Source organism: Scomber japonicus, chromosome 9 (genome assembly GCF_027409825.1).
Source record: "Scomber japonicus isolate fScoJap1 chromosome 9, fScoJap1.pri, whole genome shotgun sequence".
Lineage (NCBI taxonomy): Eukaryota > Metazoa > Chordata > Actinopteri > Scombriformes > Scombridae > Scomber > Scomber japonicus.
Genome location: NC_070586.1, coordinates 20079477 through 20093073, shown reverse-complemented (window position 1 = coordinate 20093073; position 13597 = coordinate 20079477). Strand labels below are relative to the sequence as shown.

The window sequence follows — 13597 nt, the reverse complement described above, 5'->3', positions numbered from 1 at the left end:
ATGGAGGAGCCTCTCCCCAATGAGTTTGAAGATGTGGTTGACTTCATCAAAGTGACTATAAGCAGGATACGTCGCTCCTCCTCATCCACCATATTCTCATCTACCTCCTCCTCCCCCACTACCTCCCCCTCCACATATAACTTGAGCAGTAGGACTCGTCTCAGAAGGGAAAGGAAGAAGGGGGTGAGCCAGCAAAGGCGTGAAAGAAGAAGAGGAGGAGCTAAAGGAGGAGAGACAGGAAGGGAAGTTAGAGGAGGAGGCAGTGGACGGGGAAAAGGCTGTGTGCTCAAACAGATTCACCTCAATGTGTCAGACCTCGGCTTGGGCTACCGCTCTGGTGAGGAAATGTTATTCAGGTACTGCTCTGGACCCTGCAGGAAGTCCGAGACCAACTATGACAAAATCCTTTACAACCTTGCCCACAACAGGAGGTTTCCTTCCAAAGACACACCCCCTCAGGCTTGCTGTCGGCCAATAGCATTTGACGATGATCTCTCGTTTTTGGATGACAACCTCGTCTACCACACCGTAAGGAAGCACTCCGCCAGGAAATGTGGTTGTGTTTAGGGAGTGAAAGCCAGTGTCAGGCTTTGTGTAGCTTTACATTCACTCCCACTTTGAAGTATGATATTGAGTGTTTTTTCTTCTGCAAACTTCCCGGCATACTTGAGTCCATCAGTAAAGGGTCCTCTTCCTCCCCTCCTTGGGTTCATCACAATATAAGTGATTTCCTTTACAGTCTACACCTTATATCTCTCATATATTCAGTGTGATTTAAATAATGGATACTCATCCTATAGGACTAACCTCAGTTAGACTCAAACACAGTGGATGATTCAGCAGACTCACTGTGTCCTATGTATAGCACATTACATGAAAAAGTTATATACATTAATTGTATTTATGAAATCTTGAATTTATTAACTTATTGATATTTATTTTGTTTTATAAAAAGAATAAATGTTATTTATTACTGTAATGTCATATCTCACATCATGCCAAAGGTTCAAATCAAAAGGTTTATGTGTGGTTTCCAGACAAAAGCTGTCAAGGACAGAGTTTACATTGCAATTTATCTTAATCCTAAAGATTGCAGTCCTGGTTGATTTGGCCATTAACCATCAACCTGTGGTTAGTGATGGTAACAGCAAGTATGGTTTAATACAGCAGGTTATCTGAATTCTGAGGGCATCAAACACACCTTTAGCAATTTATGTATGTGTTTACAGTGCAGACAAACAAACTTACTTTGTTTTAATAAAGAAATCAGTCAATAATTGCCCTTTTTCCATATAGTAAACAGAAACTGCAAAGTAATTCCATGCTGCACATAAGTAGCTTTTCAAGTAGCTTTAACAATAAAAGGTTATGGTTACCTTGTTGAGGGGTTTGGTGGTGTTCAGCATCTTCATCTAACAGCTCACTATGGCTTCTCCGTCTTGTTCTTTTACTCCCTGGAATATTTAAAAATGATCCGCTGTCTGAAAATGCTGAAAATTAGCACACTCAGCATTGTTTTAGTGACCGCTTCACAAACAACCACCATGTGTTTCACCCCTAGAACACTTTTAAAGCAGCAGGAATAAGACATTTTCAGTATGCATTAGCAGTAATGTAATACATCTCTAATATGGATGTAGGAGAATGAACAGTAAACAGTGAGCCTGATACCAATGAGATCAAATGAATGTCCAGTAATGCTAGATTACATGCATCAATCACTTCCTGTGAATCACCTGTGCATATAAAGGCAATTTTAATACAACATGAGAGTGGCGGACTCAGCCACTAACAATGAAAACTATAGCCTATATACTAATGAATGACTATTGCTTGAAGGAAATAGAATCAAAAAGAGAATTTGATTGAATGAAAATCTGTTAAACCTTTTCTTCACAGGCATTTAAAATTCATCTGACTGTGTTATGTCCATTTGTGTTTAAACTGAATGAGATGAGAAAAGCTTGTCTCAAAATGTTCAAGTTCAAGAACAGTAGAAGATTATTCACTGTCAATTACATGTCAGCTCACATTAATTGCTGTGACAGTGGAATAAACATTTCCTCCCTTTAAACTCCCTTATTTTTATACAGTATTCATTTTAAATTGTCACATTTAATTGTTAATAAATGCATTCTACACAGAGTAGTGTATTCTGTATTTAACAACACAGGAAACAGTGTTTCAACATGATGTAGATTAATTTAGATGACAACAAGCCATGCTGTTATGAATCTGTCTACCTAACAACCAGTCTGCACTGAGAGAGGTCTCTGGTTTCTAACACTATACACAGACCTGACATTGATCAGAAGAAACAGCATGGTAGTAGCAATTAATCTGTCACTTTCTGTGTGAAGAGATGCACCTCCCCATTGAGCTCTTTGTGATGCATGCGAGGAAAGATAAAAAGATGAACAGAATCAGATGTTATCAAATGACAAGAACAGCCAGTAAACAGACGGAACAGAGTATCGTTACCTACTGTATTTGATCCATCCCCTGCTCTCCCACAATTCACAACCTTTCCTCTGCCTGTGTCCTGAACCGTGAGTCAGTGCTGCTTGGTTCAACAACTATAGGGCAACGCTGGACTAGCCAAGTCTCTCATTTTTTATGTGATTCATTTTCTCTATAAACAACACTGTGTGATTTTGCAACCAGAGATGATGCACCACTAAAATGTTTATAGGAGATTGGCAACAACTTGGTAATAAACTGGCTGTTTACAGAGTCAATATGTCTGTAAATTTAAAGTGAGTGCTAAGTTCAGTTTTATTTTTTATAGTGTCCTCACTCTTTGTGTCAAGTTATGAATGAAGTGCAAATAATGAGTCAACACTTTCCGCTACTATTTTTTTTTAACCCTAACCCTGCTCATTATTTTAGTTTCCAGAACCACAGATGCACCACTTGTACTAAAAAACAGAATCAAAAACCTGATAGCCTAAATAACTATTTTTAACGCCCACAGTGTGACTTACATGGACTAATGTATCAGTAAATCTGCTTATGATTAACTGTAGTCTGGCTTCTTCACACACAATGACAATGCTAAACTGTCACTGGCCCTACTGTGGACAACAGAGGAAGCCATTAGGGTCAACTGAGTCAGAGGATAGTGTCATTAGTCAGATGAGTCTTCTGCTCTTTTGTTCATGGTGTCAAAGGAGCTTGTAATGAGGGATAGTCTTTCAGAGGACACTGGAGTGTAATACAACACAAGTGTTGGCGGTAAAGGGTGTGTGTTCCAAACAGGTGCTAAATACTGGCAGAACTGTACATGTTGATATATTGACAGTACATTAATGATTTAAAAGGTTGACCTGAATTACAGAAAAATCATTATAATCTATAAAGTTATTTGTTGTAATCTATAAGATAAATACAATTTTCCAACAATGTCTTTGTTACACTGAATAACATCACTGTGATCTATTATGAGAACTCGACTTTGTCTTCTATAAAAAGACATTTAAATGACTGTTGAGCTCGAATTCTGTGTGTTATCCAGACTTACCAGAACATACAGTATATCTACAGAGACAAATTAAAATTTCCAAATATCATTAGTTTTGGCAATGTGAGCACCACAAATAAAACACATTCACCTAAATGGTTTTTGAATGGAGGACATCTCAAAAATCTAAATCTAAAATGTAGTCCAATCTAAGAAATCTTGAGACATGGAGAAATACAAATGAAATTAACGGTATGGGTAGAGACCTCTAGAGGTAAGTGAGATTCTTTTTTGTAATTTGGGTGAACCGACACTACATACCACAGAGATGTGGTAATACATGAAAGAAAATAATACTTTTGGAGTTAATAATACAGGAAATGGCATAAAACAAGAAGTTAAAGTATTGATTATGATACTATTAAAAATTAACCTTGGCTGTTGGCTCTAGCAGTTGAAGGCCTTTTCTTTACTAATCCCTTTCCCATCATTTTCATTATAGTCTTTCATTCCAGCTGCTCTTACAAGTTGCTCTCTCACTTCTAGGAGAAAAGCCAACTTTCTTTGTGTGTCGCCCTCTGGGTTCATGATGGTTTCAAGATTTATGTTCTAAGAAGTTGTGCATAGCAGCTCAAATTGTCAACATTCAGTTCAAATCAGTGGCCAATTTGTTTACCAGAGGAAGCAATTGTGGGCAGAGCATTGTAGGCCACGATTGTGCCAGCTGGCATGAGAAAAGATACAAATGATAACCTAAATGTAATCAAGGTTATATCAAACATGTCATCAGGTCTTCATGAGAGATGTTACGAACCACAAGGAGCTCTTTTGTACCGCTGCTCTGGAATCTGTCCGTATGACTCAGGCAACATGACCCATCAACTGAAAAGACACCCACAAAAGAAAAAAAGGAGAAGCATCACAGATGAAAACACTGCAGCAATCCATTCAATGAGTTTTACCACAATACAATACTGAGGCTTTGTAACCCGGTTTTAAGACCTAAAGAAGCTCTGAGATCTGTTATCTTTTTATATTCACTCTTGATAAAAAAAAGTAGTTTGTTTCCACGAGTCTGGATCTTTTAATCAGAAATGATCTCAAACGTATAAGAGCCTGAAGGTTATAAACTAAAATACAAATGGAGAAGAGAGAGAGTTCTGCTATATGAAATAAAAAGTCTGAAGAAAATTCCCATTCAGCGCTCTGTGTTTTAGTTCAGGAAACACTGCGTCTGCTGTCATTGGACTGGTTGCAACACAAAGCAGAGGCAGAGGGAATTAGCATGGAGCCTTAACCGCACTGCACTGATCATCTTCAACTGGCCTATCTCCAAACCCCCAGTCTGGACCACCAGCCGCAGGCTCCCCACTCATCACTATTACCACACACACAGACACGTGTTATCAGTCATCACCGTGGTGAACTGCAGATGAAATATACACTGATTCAGCTAATGGCCAGTGAGAGGAAACAATCAACACAGCGGTGTGATGTTTACAAAGAACCCAATATTTTAAAAAAAAAAAGTAAACTTCCTTAGAAAATGTGATGAATTTTGTCCGGATTAAACTTTTTGTGAGCTTGTAGGAGACAGTGATAGTGTTGAAACACAATGAAAGGATCAAAGGAACAAGAGCATCTAAAAGATAAGTCTGCAGCTCACAATGCGCATGTTGTAATCACTTGATATTTCTAATAAAAATAAATAAACAAATATTCCTTTGGTAAAGTGTATCTGGGTTGTCATCGGACAGTAGCACTTGCTCTAAACTGTAAAACATTATTAGATCACCTGCTCAGACTTTTAATGCTTCAGTAGGAAGTGGTGAGGAGTACAAATGTAACACTATCACCTGCGTGTTGGTGTCTATGAGATGTTAGCTCAGATGGTTAAATATTCAGGTGAAACCTGAGATTGAGCGTTACAACTTACTGTCTCTGCCTCACACCTGTGGTACATTGGTGTGGTCTGTTTCAGACCTTAGGGCAATTTAATTGGGAATGGCTTCTCCAAATGGGGACAAAAATAGTGTCCCCATCTGAAAAAAGTCAGTAATTGAGGTCAGTGTTGAGCAAGAAGTGGTGATGGTTAGGGAATGGATGAGTCTCTAAGAAATCAATATAAGTCTATGTAATGTCCCCAAAAGTGACCATGATCTGATATGTGTGTGTGTGTGTGTGTGTGCATTTGTACAACAAGTACATCCACATCTCTCTGTATGGGTATTGTGGAAAATGAGAGAGAGACATTTTATTCCAGTTTTAGTAACTTTTACTTTCACACAACAAGCCCAGGGCTTGTGTTGAGAGACCACTGAGTCATGCTGCCCTCCAGCTTAATTGTAATGTAAAAATAGAAAAAGTTTCCAGTCTTTTACAATTTTCAAACTTTCTTGTTCTACTCTGCCAGAAGTACTCTTGGGAGTTCATATGTTTGAACCCATTTCTGAATGTATACCCCTTGCACTCATGTAGGTAGCAGGCATTGTGCAGACAGTGATTTTCCAGCCGCTTCTGTCTGTGCTGTCAGTGTGTAATGATAAGAAACAGCTCGCAGACACATCGGACAGTAGTGCTGCTGGGCTGGAAACTGTCCTCTCCAATGTGACACACTACATCAAGCAAAGAGGGTACTGCTGAGATGATGTGACTGCATGTTGAAAAAGGGTGTGATGATCTTGAATGACAGGGTCAAAGACACACACACATACACGCACACACACACACACACACACACAGACATGCACAAATACACACATACACACAAACACATATTTGGCCCATTTTTGACCTGCCAAGATTTTCATCAGAGAAAAAGTATTCAGAATCAACTCAATTAAATGATGACGTAAGTATACTAGCTTGTTACTGACAGATTGTGTGTACTGCCCTGTGACATTTCAACCTTTCAAGTTTAATAGCTAAGTTTTGTTTGAGAATTTGGACTCTTTTCTTGGATAAACAGAGTGCAGCATAATGAGTCTTGTTAACTTAAAACTATTTGGCTGTCAAAAGTTTATGAGAAAAACATATTAACTGTCTATCAGAATGTGAAGAAAAGAGGCTGCAGTTCAGGTGGTTGAGCAGGTCAGCCATCTATCATATGGTTGGTGGGTGGGATTTTTTTTTAATGCTATATACTTTAGTTTTTAAGTCCTAAGGAGACACATTTCCAGGTGTATATTTTTATTCTTGGGCTATACTGGAATATCTTTGTATTGTTTACAATTTTAAAAACTCCCTTTATAGCTTATCTTTATTCAGCCCCTCAGTTCAGCCTCTGACTGAAACAGGCAGTTTTGGCCAACACATACTCATAAAAAAAAGACAATATAGGTCTACAATTTAGGCTGGCAAAAACAAACCATAGTTATATTTAAGCCATCCAGCAGCCGTAGTAATGCACTCCAGATTTCCAAAACCAAAAAAAATTTATGTTTTTTTGTGTGACAACGCTGCAGTTCACATCTGGTTGGGTTAAGGCACAAAAACCACTTGGTTAGGGTTAAGGAAAGATTATGGTTTAGATTAAAATAATCACTTGAAACATGGCTTATATTTCCTGAGAGTTATGCAACATCATTAGTTTTTTGTTTTTTTTAAATGTCCCAGCTGGAAGTGACAGTGGTCTCATGCAGAAGAATCTACCATCTATCTAGCCATCCATCTAACCTGCCTCCTTCTAATAAGACAAAAAATAATCATAACAATTTATCAATCTTATTAACTGGAAGCTGTGTCACAGCTGACTTCCACCAGCTCTAAAGGCTACATAATCAAACAGTAGAAATATTATATTTAGCTTCTTTTCTTGTTCTGTACTCGAAATGGAAACTTCTCAAATATATTTGTAGATATTTGAGGAAGGGCAACTGAACGCAGACAACTCATGAAACAACCTTAGCAGCAAAGGCTATGGAACGGACCGCTGCTTGTGGGTATGCACAATCAATCTGATGTCATCATGAAGAGGAAGTAGTGGTAACTTTGCAGACGGATCATTTTAGAACTTGGTCATCAGTACTGTATAAAAATTACACTAAAATAGCAAGCAGCATGATGTGTCCCCTTTAAGGTTATGTTCTTTGCATCTGTGCCACTTAACACAGAAAACATGAATTTGGGACATACCACAGCTGTTCCCTCTGGGGTTATAAAGGTTATAAATGTTATGTACATAGCATATATTGTCAATACATCAGTGTGCATTCCTCTTACCGTTTACACATGTGGCTCTAGATCTACACTGAGGTACAGAGTGGAACTGCTCTAATCTCCTCTGTAAACACTGTGGTGGTGTGTTTGTGTCTATGTGTGTATGTGTCTAAGACCCCAGGAGGCAAACCAGACCACTAACTCACCATTCATCCTCCCCTCATGAGGAAAATGCAGACCTCCCTTTATCACTTTCTTGCTTCTCACTATCTCTCCTTCTTCCTTGTTTCTTTCACTACCTCCACAGATCCCTTCTCTCTCCTGTTCCACTGAGTTTTGATGTCCCCTCAGCTTAATCCATTAATGCCTCCAGCGCTCCTGTTTTCTTGTTCTCTTTTATCCCTTGTGAATAAACACAGGAGTTGGCTTGCTGTCTGCAGCCTCCTTTGTTCGTGTGTGTAAATCCACATGCACTTGTGTGTCTGTATATTCCCTGGTGTTGAAGGGAGGAACCTCTCACTTCCTCCATGAACACCTCAGTGGTATGCAAAGGATCTGGAGCAAGGTCTACTCCTTTGCCCTCTGTAACTGCGGTTATGCCTCATAAATTAGACACATCAAGAGTTGTTGAAATGTCTTGAAGTCCAACTGAAATGAACAGTTGTGCATGAGGTCAGACTTTGAACAACCCACATTAATCTTAATGCTGAAGTCTCCTTCCTTGCATGTCTCGTCCTGCTCAGCTGCAGCAAATTAAACAGCATGTAAACCTATCTGCAAATGTCCCTTCTGTCTGTTCAGATGCTGGTGTGGTCCTTTATTCTTCAGTGCCACCGTTAACAACACTGCCCATGACTTCTGAGCTACAGCACACTTGTTTACTTTTTCTCTTGTTCCCCTGCCAGAGCTGAGCCTGCTAGCTGCTGTCAATCAAACACAGACACCGACATGTGATGAAAAGGCGTGTTTCTGATATTTCCCCAAAGATCCCTTTTTTACGCTCATTTAGTATGATATAGATTGGAAAATTTAAAACTCACGCGCTCTTTCTCTTTTCATAGAAATTAAACCTGACTTCATGAAAAACATTTTAAATCCAGTCTGTTTGAAACAGTTTGCTTGTTTTAAAAAAACTAAACATTTTCCTCATATTTATGACATTAAAAAATATTTCATTATTTGAAAAAAACCTCAAACATAATTATGATATACTTTATTGTAATTACAATATAGTAATTAATAACTACAGAATGAGATACTAAATCATTATTTCAAGATAATCTCAAATTTAAGAGGTTGCTTATGATTTTGGAATAAAATACGGAATTACGAAAATAAATAAATAAACAGCAGTGGGTTTTTTGTCAAGTAGCAGAAATGGGCTTGCATAGTTTAGTCTGTTTTTTGTTAGTGTAATCCTTTTAAGCAATGTATTTATTGGATATTTAAATGTTGTTTTATGATTTGTTACTGTAAGTCACACAGTTATAATTGTGGCTGCGTTTATGTTTTGTTTCCTGTTTTTAATGACTTTGATTTATCAACAACTAAATTAAAGTTTCTTAAAGTTTAATCATCTTTACTCTTCTGTGGAGATGCAGCATTGTGCGTGTGTGCTTGCCTCACAAGACAATAAATCTACCAAACATAACTCTGGTGTCAGGAGGGGGGAGGTTCCCATATTTAGAATCTAACTTACAATATGACACATACAAACACAAATACATAAGCACTGTATCCTTATCATCTAACACAAACCACATCCATACTCTGAACTCGAGCCAAATGGAAAGAACAACATTGCAGCATGCCAAAAACTGACATACCACCAAACCATATGTGTATACATAAATCTACTCCTCATCAGGCGGCTAAAACAATATGGGCTCCTCATCCATGGAAGCAAGCATTCCTCTGTGATAGCCGTGCACTGATCATGAAATAAAAGCAGTGTTGCACAAGTGTTTTCTCATCTTTGCCCTCTAAGGAAAATTCAGGGCATTTAAAAAAAAAAAAAAAAAAAAAAAAAAAAACAGATTTACAGCTTAACTAAATATAAATATTTAAGCTAAGTTGTGATGGTCTCTGTGTGATGTTTGCAGTAGTGGAAATTATGCAGAGAGGAACAGGAGGAATGTTGCAGATGAGGATGTATTCAAAGTGACATGTGCACAAAGAGCATGAGCCACATTCAGACTCACAACATTATGATTACACATCCAGATCAGCCCACTGATCCACAAAGGTGGCAGAAACAGAAAAGGAAACTTAAGAAATGCACACATTAAACACAAAAACATATCAAAGAGTCATGTGAAGCAACAAGTTACACCTTCAAGACACTGAAAAAAACATAACCATCAAAAAGCCCACCTATTAACTCCTGACCGGATACAAATATTAGTGTGTAAGGTCCCAAAAATACCTACACAAGTATTTACAAGCCTCTGATCCTCTAACAGACATCTGTTTCCCCCCTGAGGTGAATGGACCCTGAAATGGATCCTACTAAGCCAGAAAATGACTCACATAGCAAAAGCGGGGAGCAAACAGTTCAAACCTCTGACTCACAACCCCTTTATAACCCCTCTATAACCTTTCATAATCTAGAACAACCTTCTTATGACCCCTCGTGGTACCTTAATGACCCCCATCCAGCCCTGAGTGAGCAAAGACAGAGCTGATGGAAATGTGATATCTGATGCTTTGTTGCCCTGTAATTCACTCACACACATCATCTAGCTCTGACAAAAAATCCACATGCAAGTGCAATCTGCTTAGAAGCATGCAGCCGCTGAACGGGGACATACACTTATGGACACACAACCACAAACACACACACACACACACACACACACACACACTGTTTCAGGTTTGAGAACCACATTTCACACGGATCTACGGAGAAAAGAAGGTGGATAATAACATGGCATGTTTATCTGGCCTTTGATTCATCTAATATATTCCATATGGTGGAAAGTGCCCCATACCACCGTGAATACTTTTTTTAAAACAGAGATTACCAATACAGGAAATAAATCATTGACCTCTGCAGTGTTTTCACCATGCTCTAACCTTTGAGGCACATAGAACAACAGTAACGGTCGAAGAAAACATCTCCTCTCACACAAAATCTTTACCACAAATATAGACTTAACTTCTTTCTCTTTCTTTCATTATCCAGCACTCCCCTTAACACAATTCACTGCAGCAGATAAAAATGAATCTGCAAACCAAGATTAAACATATTTTAAATGTGACCATTTTAATAGAAGTCCCCCATATATACTTTTTTCATGTATCTTATTAACTGTGCATTCTATGTTGTTTTGCTTGGCTGTGAGGCAAATTTCTCTTTGGGGACAACAAAGTTAAAGTTGAAGATTAAGATACATTGACCTCAAGTAATTTGTCTTCGTATGAAAACCTAAGATCTAATTGCTGTAGATGTTCCACAGAAAGTGTTGTAATCTCCAGAAAAACACAATGTGTTAAGTGTGTAAAGGTTTTCCAGCTGTTTCTTCTTCATTTTTTTTACAGGGAACTTTTCATGACACTGGGACACACTTTCTGTCTTGTTGTCTGGCTAAATCTGTGGTGGATCTTCCTTACTGATAAATTCTCCTGACACAAAAGAATAACATTTGAGAAACTGTTTTGTTTCATGCCGTAGGTGAATTATGAACATGCTGAAATGGAAAAACCTGCTGTGTGTGAACCAGTCACTCATTGGATCTATTATTCAACAAAAGATACCATGATTACACCGCTTCACAGTGAGGCTGAATACACAGGAAACTGTCAACATGAGCCAAAGTCACACAGGAAGCTGCCATAATGTCAACATGACACACTGGCATCAAAGGAACCATAACAAGAAGGAAGCACTGGCGTCACATGTGCATATGGAGCAGTGAGAGTGCCCGCGGAAAAACCTTTCACACATACACACACACTTACGATGACAGGAGTAGCTACTTCAGTTCACAGTAGGCTTAGATCGGGGAGTGCCTGCTGTGTCCAGATGTTTTCTTAGTGTTATTCTGACAGTGTTTTGTCAGTGTTCAGGACAAGATCATTCTCCTCTTACATCACCAACCTCCTGCCCATATGACGTTTCACTACTGTTGTGGACCAGGCTGTGAATTGTAGAGTCATCAGCAAATTTAAATATTACAGTTTGTTAAAGGGGCACTGCAGAAAGTAGTGTTGCTGCTCAATAAAGTGGGGGCCTCACTGTCATCAGGGTTATTTTCTTAGATTTTACAAACCTCCTTCATCCCAGTGGGGTAAAGTTATCTCCATGTGACAGCAGCCTGGGCAACTAAATTGCTATATTGTTGTATTTCAACCCCTCCAAATTAAACAAAATACCTTGTTGGAGAGTCCATGCCTTCTAGTACAACACAAGCATTTTATGATCTGACGCCACTATCGACAGGATATCTTTTGTCTGGCCCTTCCTAAACAGTTACAAATCACTGTTGGAAAAAGAAATTATGGTTAAGGTTTTGTTTAGGTTTGGGCACAAAAACAACTTTTCAGATTTACTGTCTTGTGAGGCAAGAACACATTCACAGAGCTGTTTCTCCTTTCCAGATAAAGATCACAGAGACACAGAGAAGGGTGAAGTTTATGAAACGCTAACAAGATTAACTTTTTCTTGGGATCTTGTTGGTGATAAAGTCCAGAATCATGTTTGCAAGTGGGTATGAGCAGACCAGGGTCAGCTAGTTTTATAATTAGCTTTTGTAGGCCTGATTCTGTTAAAAGCTGAGCCACAGTCCAAAAGGAAGAGCGTGCAAACAGGACTGAAAATGTGCAAGTGAAGTTAAGTCTTAATTTTGTTCCAAAGCTTAAGGCAGGGTCTCTGTAAAAAAAACAGTGCACTGCCTATTCAGACTGTTATTTTGCAGTTTATTCTTTACAGAGAATGAACACTAAAAATGTGCCACACACAGAATAATGTTCAATTATTTGATAATGTCCTTTTAGCATTTACACAATATGGCGAAGGTGAGACCTCTACTGAGCCAGTAAAATGCCGAAAAGCTTGTGAACGCTTTTGTTTCTAGTTGTCTTGATTTCTCCAATGCTCTATATACTGCTCTACCGAAAGCAGTCATTGCAAAACTACAGACTATTCAAAGAGTTTCTTTAAAAAAAAATTCATAACACTGGTGTTTTACATGACCTACACTGGCACCCTGTATCCTTTAGAATTGATTTTAATGTATTTCTCTTTTTTAAGGCACTAAATAACCTTGACTCCTTTTATATCATAGACTATTGTTTTATGATGACGTCCCCTAAGATCCTCCACAGCTGCTTTTTTATCTGTTCACAAGGTCACCACAACAACCTTTGGGGGATGCTGTTTCAGTCACTATGCAGCCCAAAAAATATGGGACACTCTGCCTTTAAATATTAGACTTGCTGACTCAGTGGACAGTTCAAAACTAGTCCTAACTAGCCTATAACTAGCAACAATCTGTTTTAATCTTTCATGATTGTCTCTAATTTTTATTTAATGACTGTGTAACTGTGTAAATACCAGCTTATAAATAGTAACACTAATTTTCTCCTTTCCTCTTTGTGTATACGTACATGGTTTCATACTGATGATTTTGCTGTTGAATAGTAAAGTACATTGAGATATATCTTGAAAGGTTAAGATAATCTATTAATTAATTAATAGATGAACCCTAACCCTGAACCCTGCTCACAAAACTGTCTAATTTGCAGTATTTCTGTCTGTATCTGTCTATACCTGTCTTCATTCATTCATTTCAAATCCATGTAGACAAGCAGATGTTGTCCTCCAGTCCATAAAGACTAAACTAACCTTCACCAACACTGCTGATGTGATTTACTGCACAGACATCTTCAGCATCAGCAATACATTACACATCAGCTCCAACAGTTTACAAAGATCAAGCCATAACATGATGCAGTGTGATTTGGTGTAATGGTTTGTGT

General features: G+C 38.3%; 1 protein-coding gene across 1 annotated transcript; it reads left to right on the top strand.

Annotated features, from left to right (window-relative positions):
• Positions 1–567, top strand: LOC128364411 (glial cell line-derived neurotrophic factor-like). Its single transcript, XM_053324942.1, has 2 exons — positions 1–80; positions 168–567. The coding sequence occupies exons 1-2, from the start codon at positions 1–3 to the stop codon at positions 565–567; spliced, it is 480 nt and encodes a 159-aa protein (XP_053180917.1).
• Positions 568–13597: the final 13030 nt, after the last annotated feature.

Excerpts from the sequence above, each read along its gene's own strand:
- LOC128364411 (XM_053324942.1), top strand. The coding sequence starts at position 1 with ATGGAGGAGCCTCTCCCCAATGAGTTTGAAGATGTGGTTGACTTCATC. Across the intron at positions 81-167 it reads AGCAGGATACGTCGCTCCTC|GGAAAGGAAGAAGGGGGTGA; the intron begins CTCATCCACCAT and ends TCGTCTCAGAAG.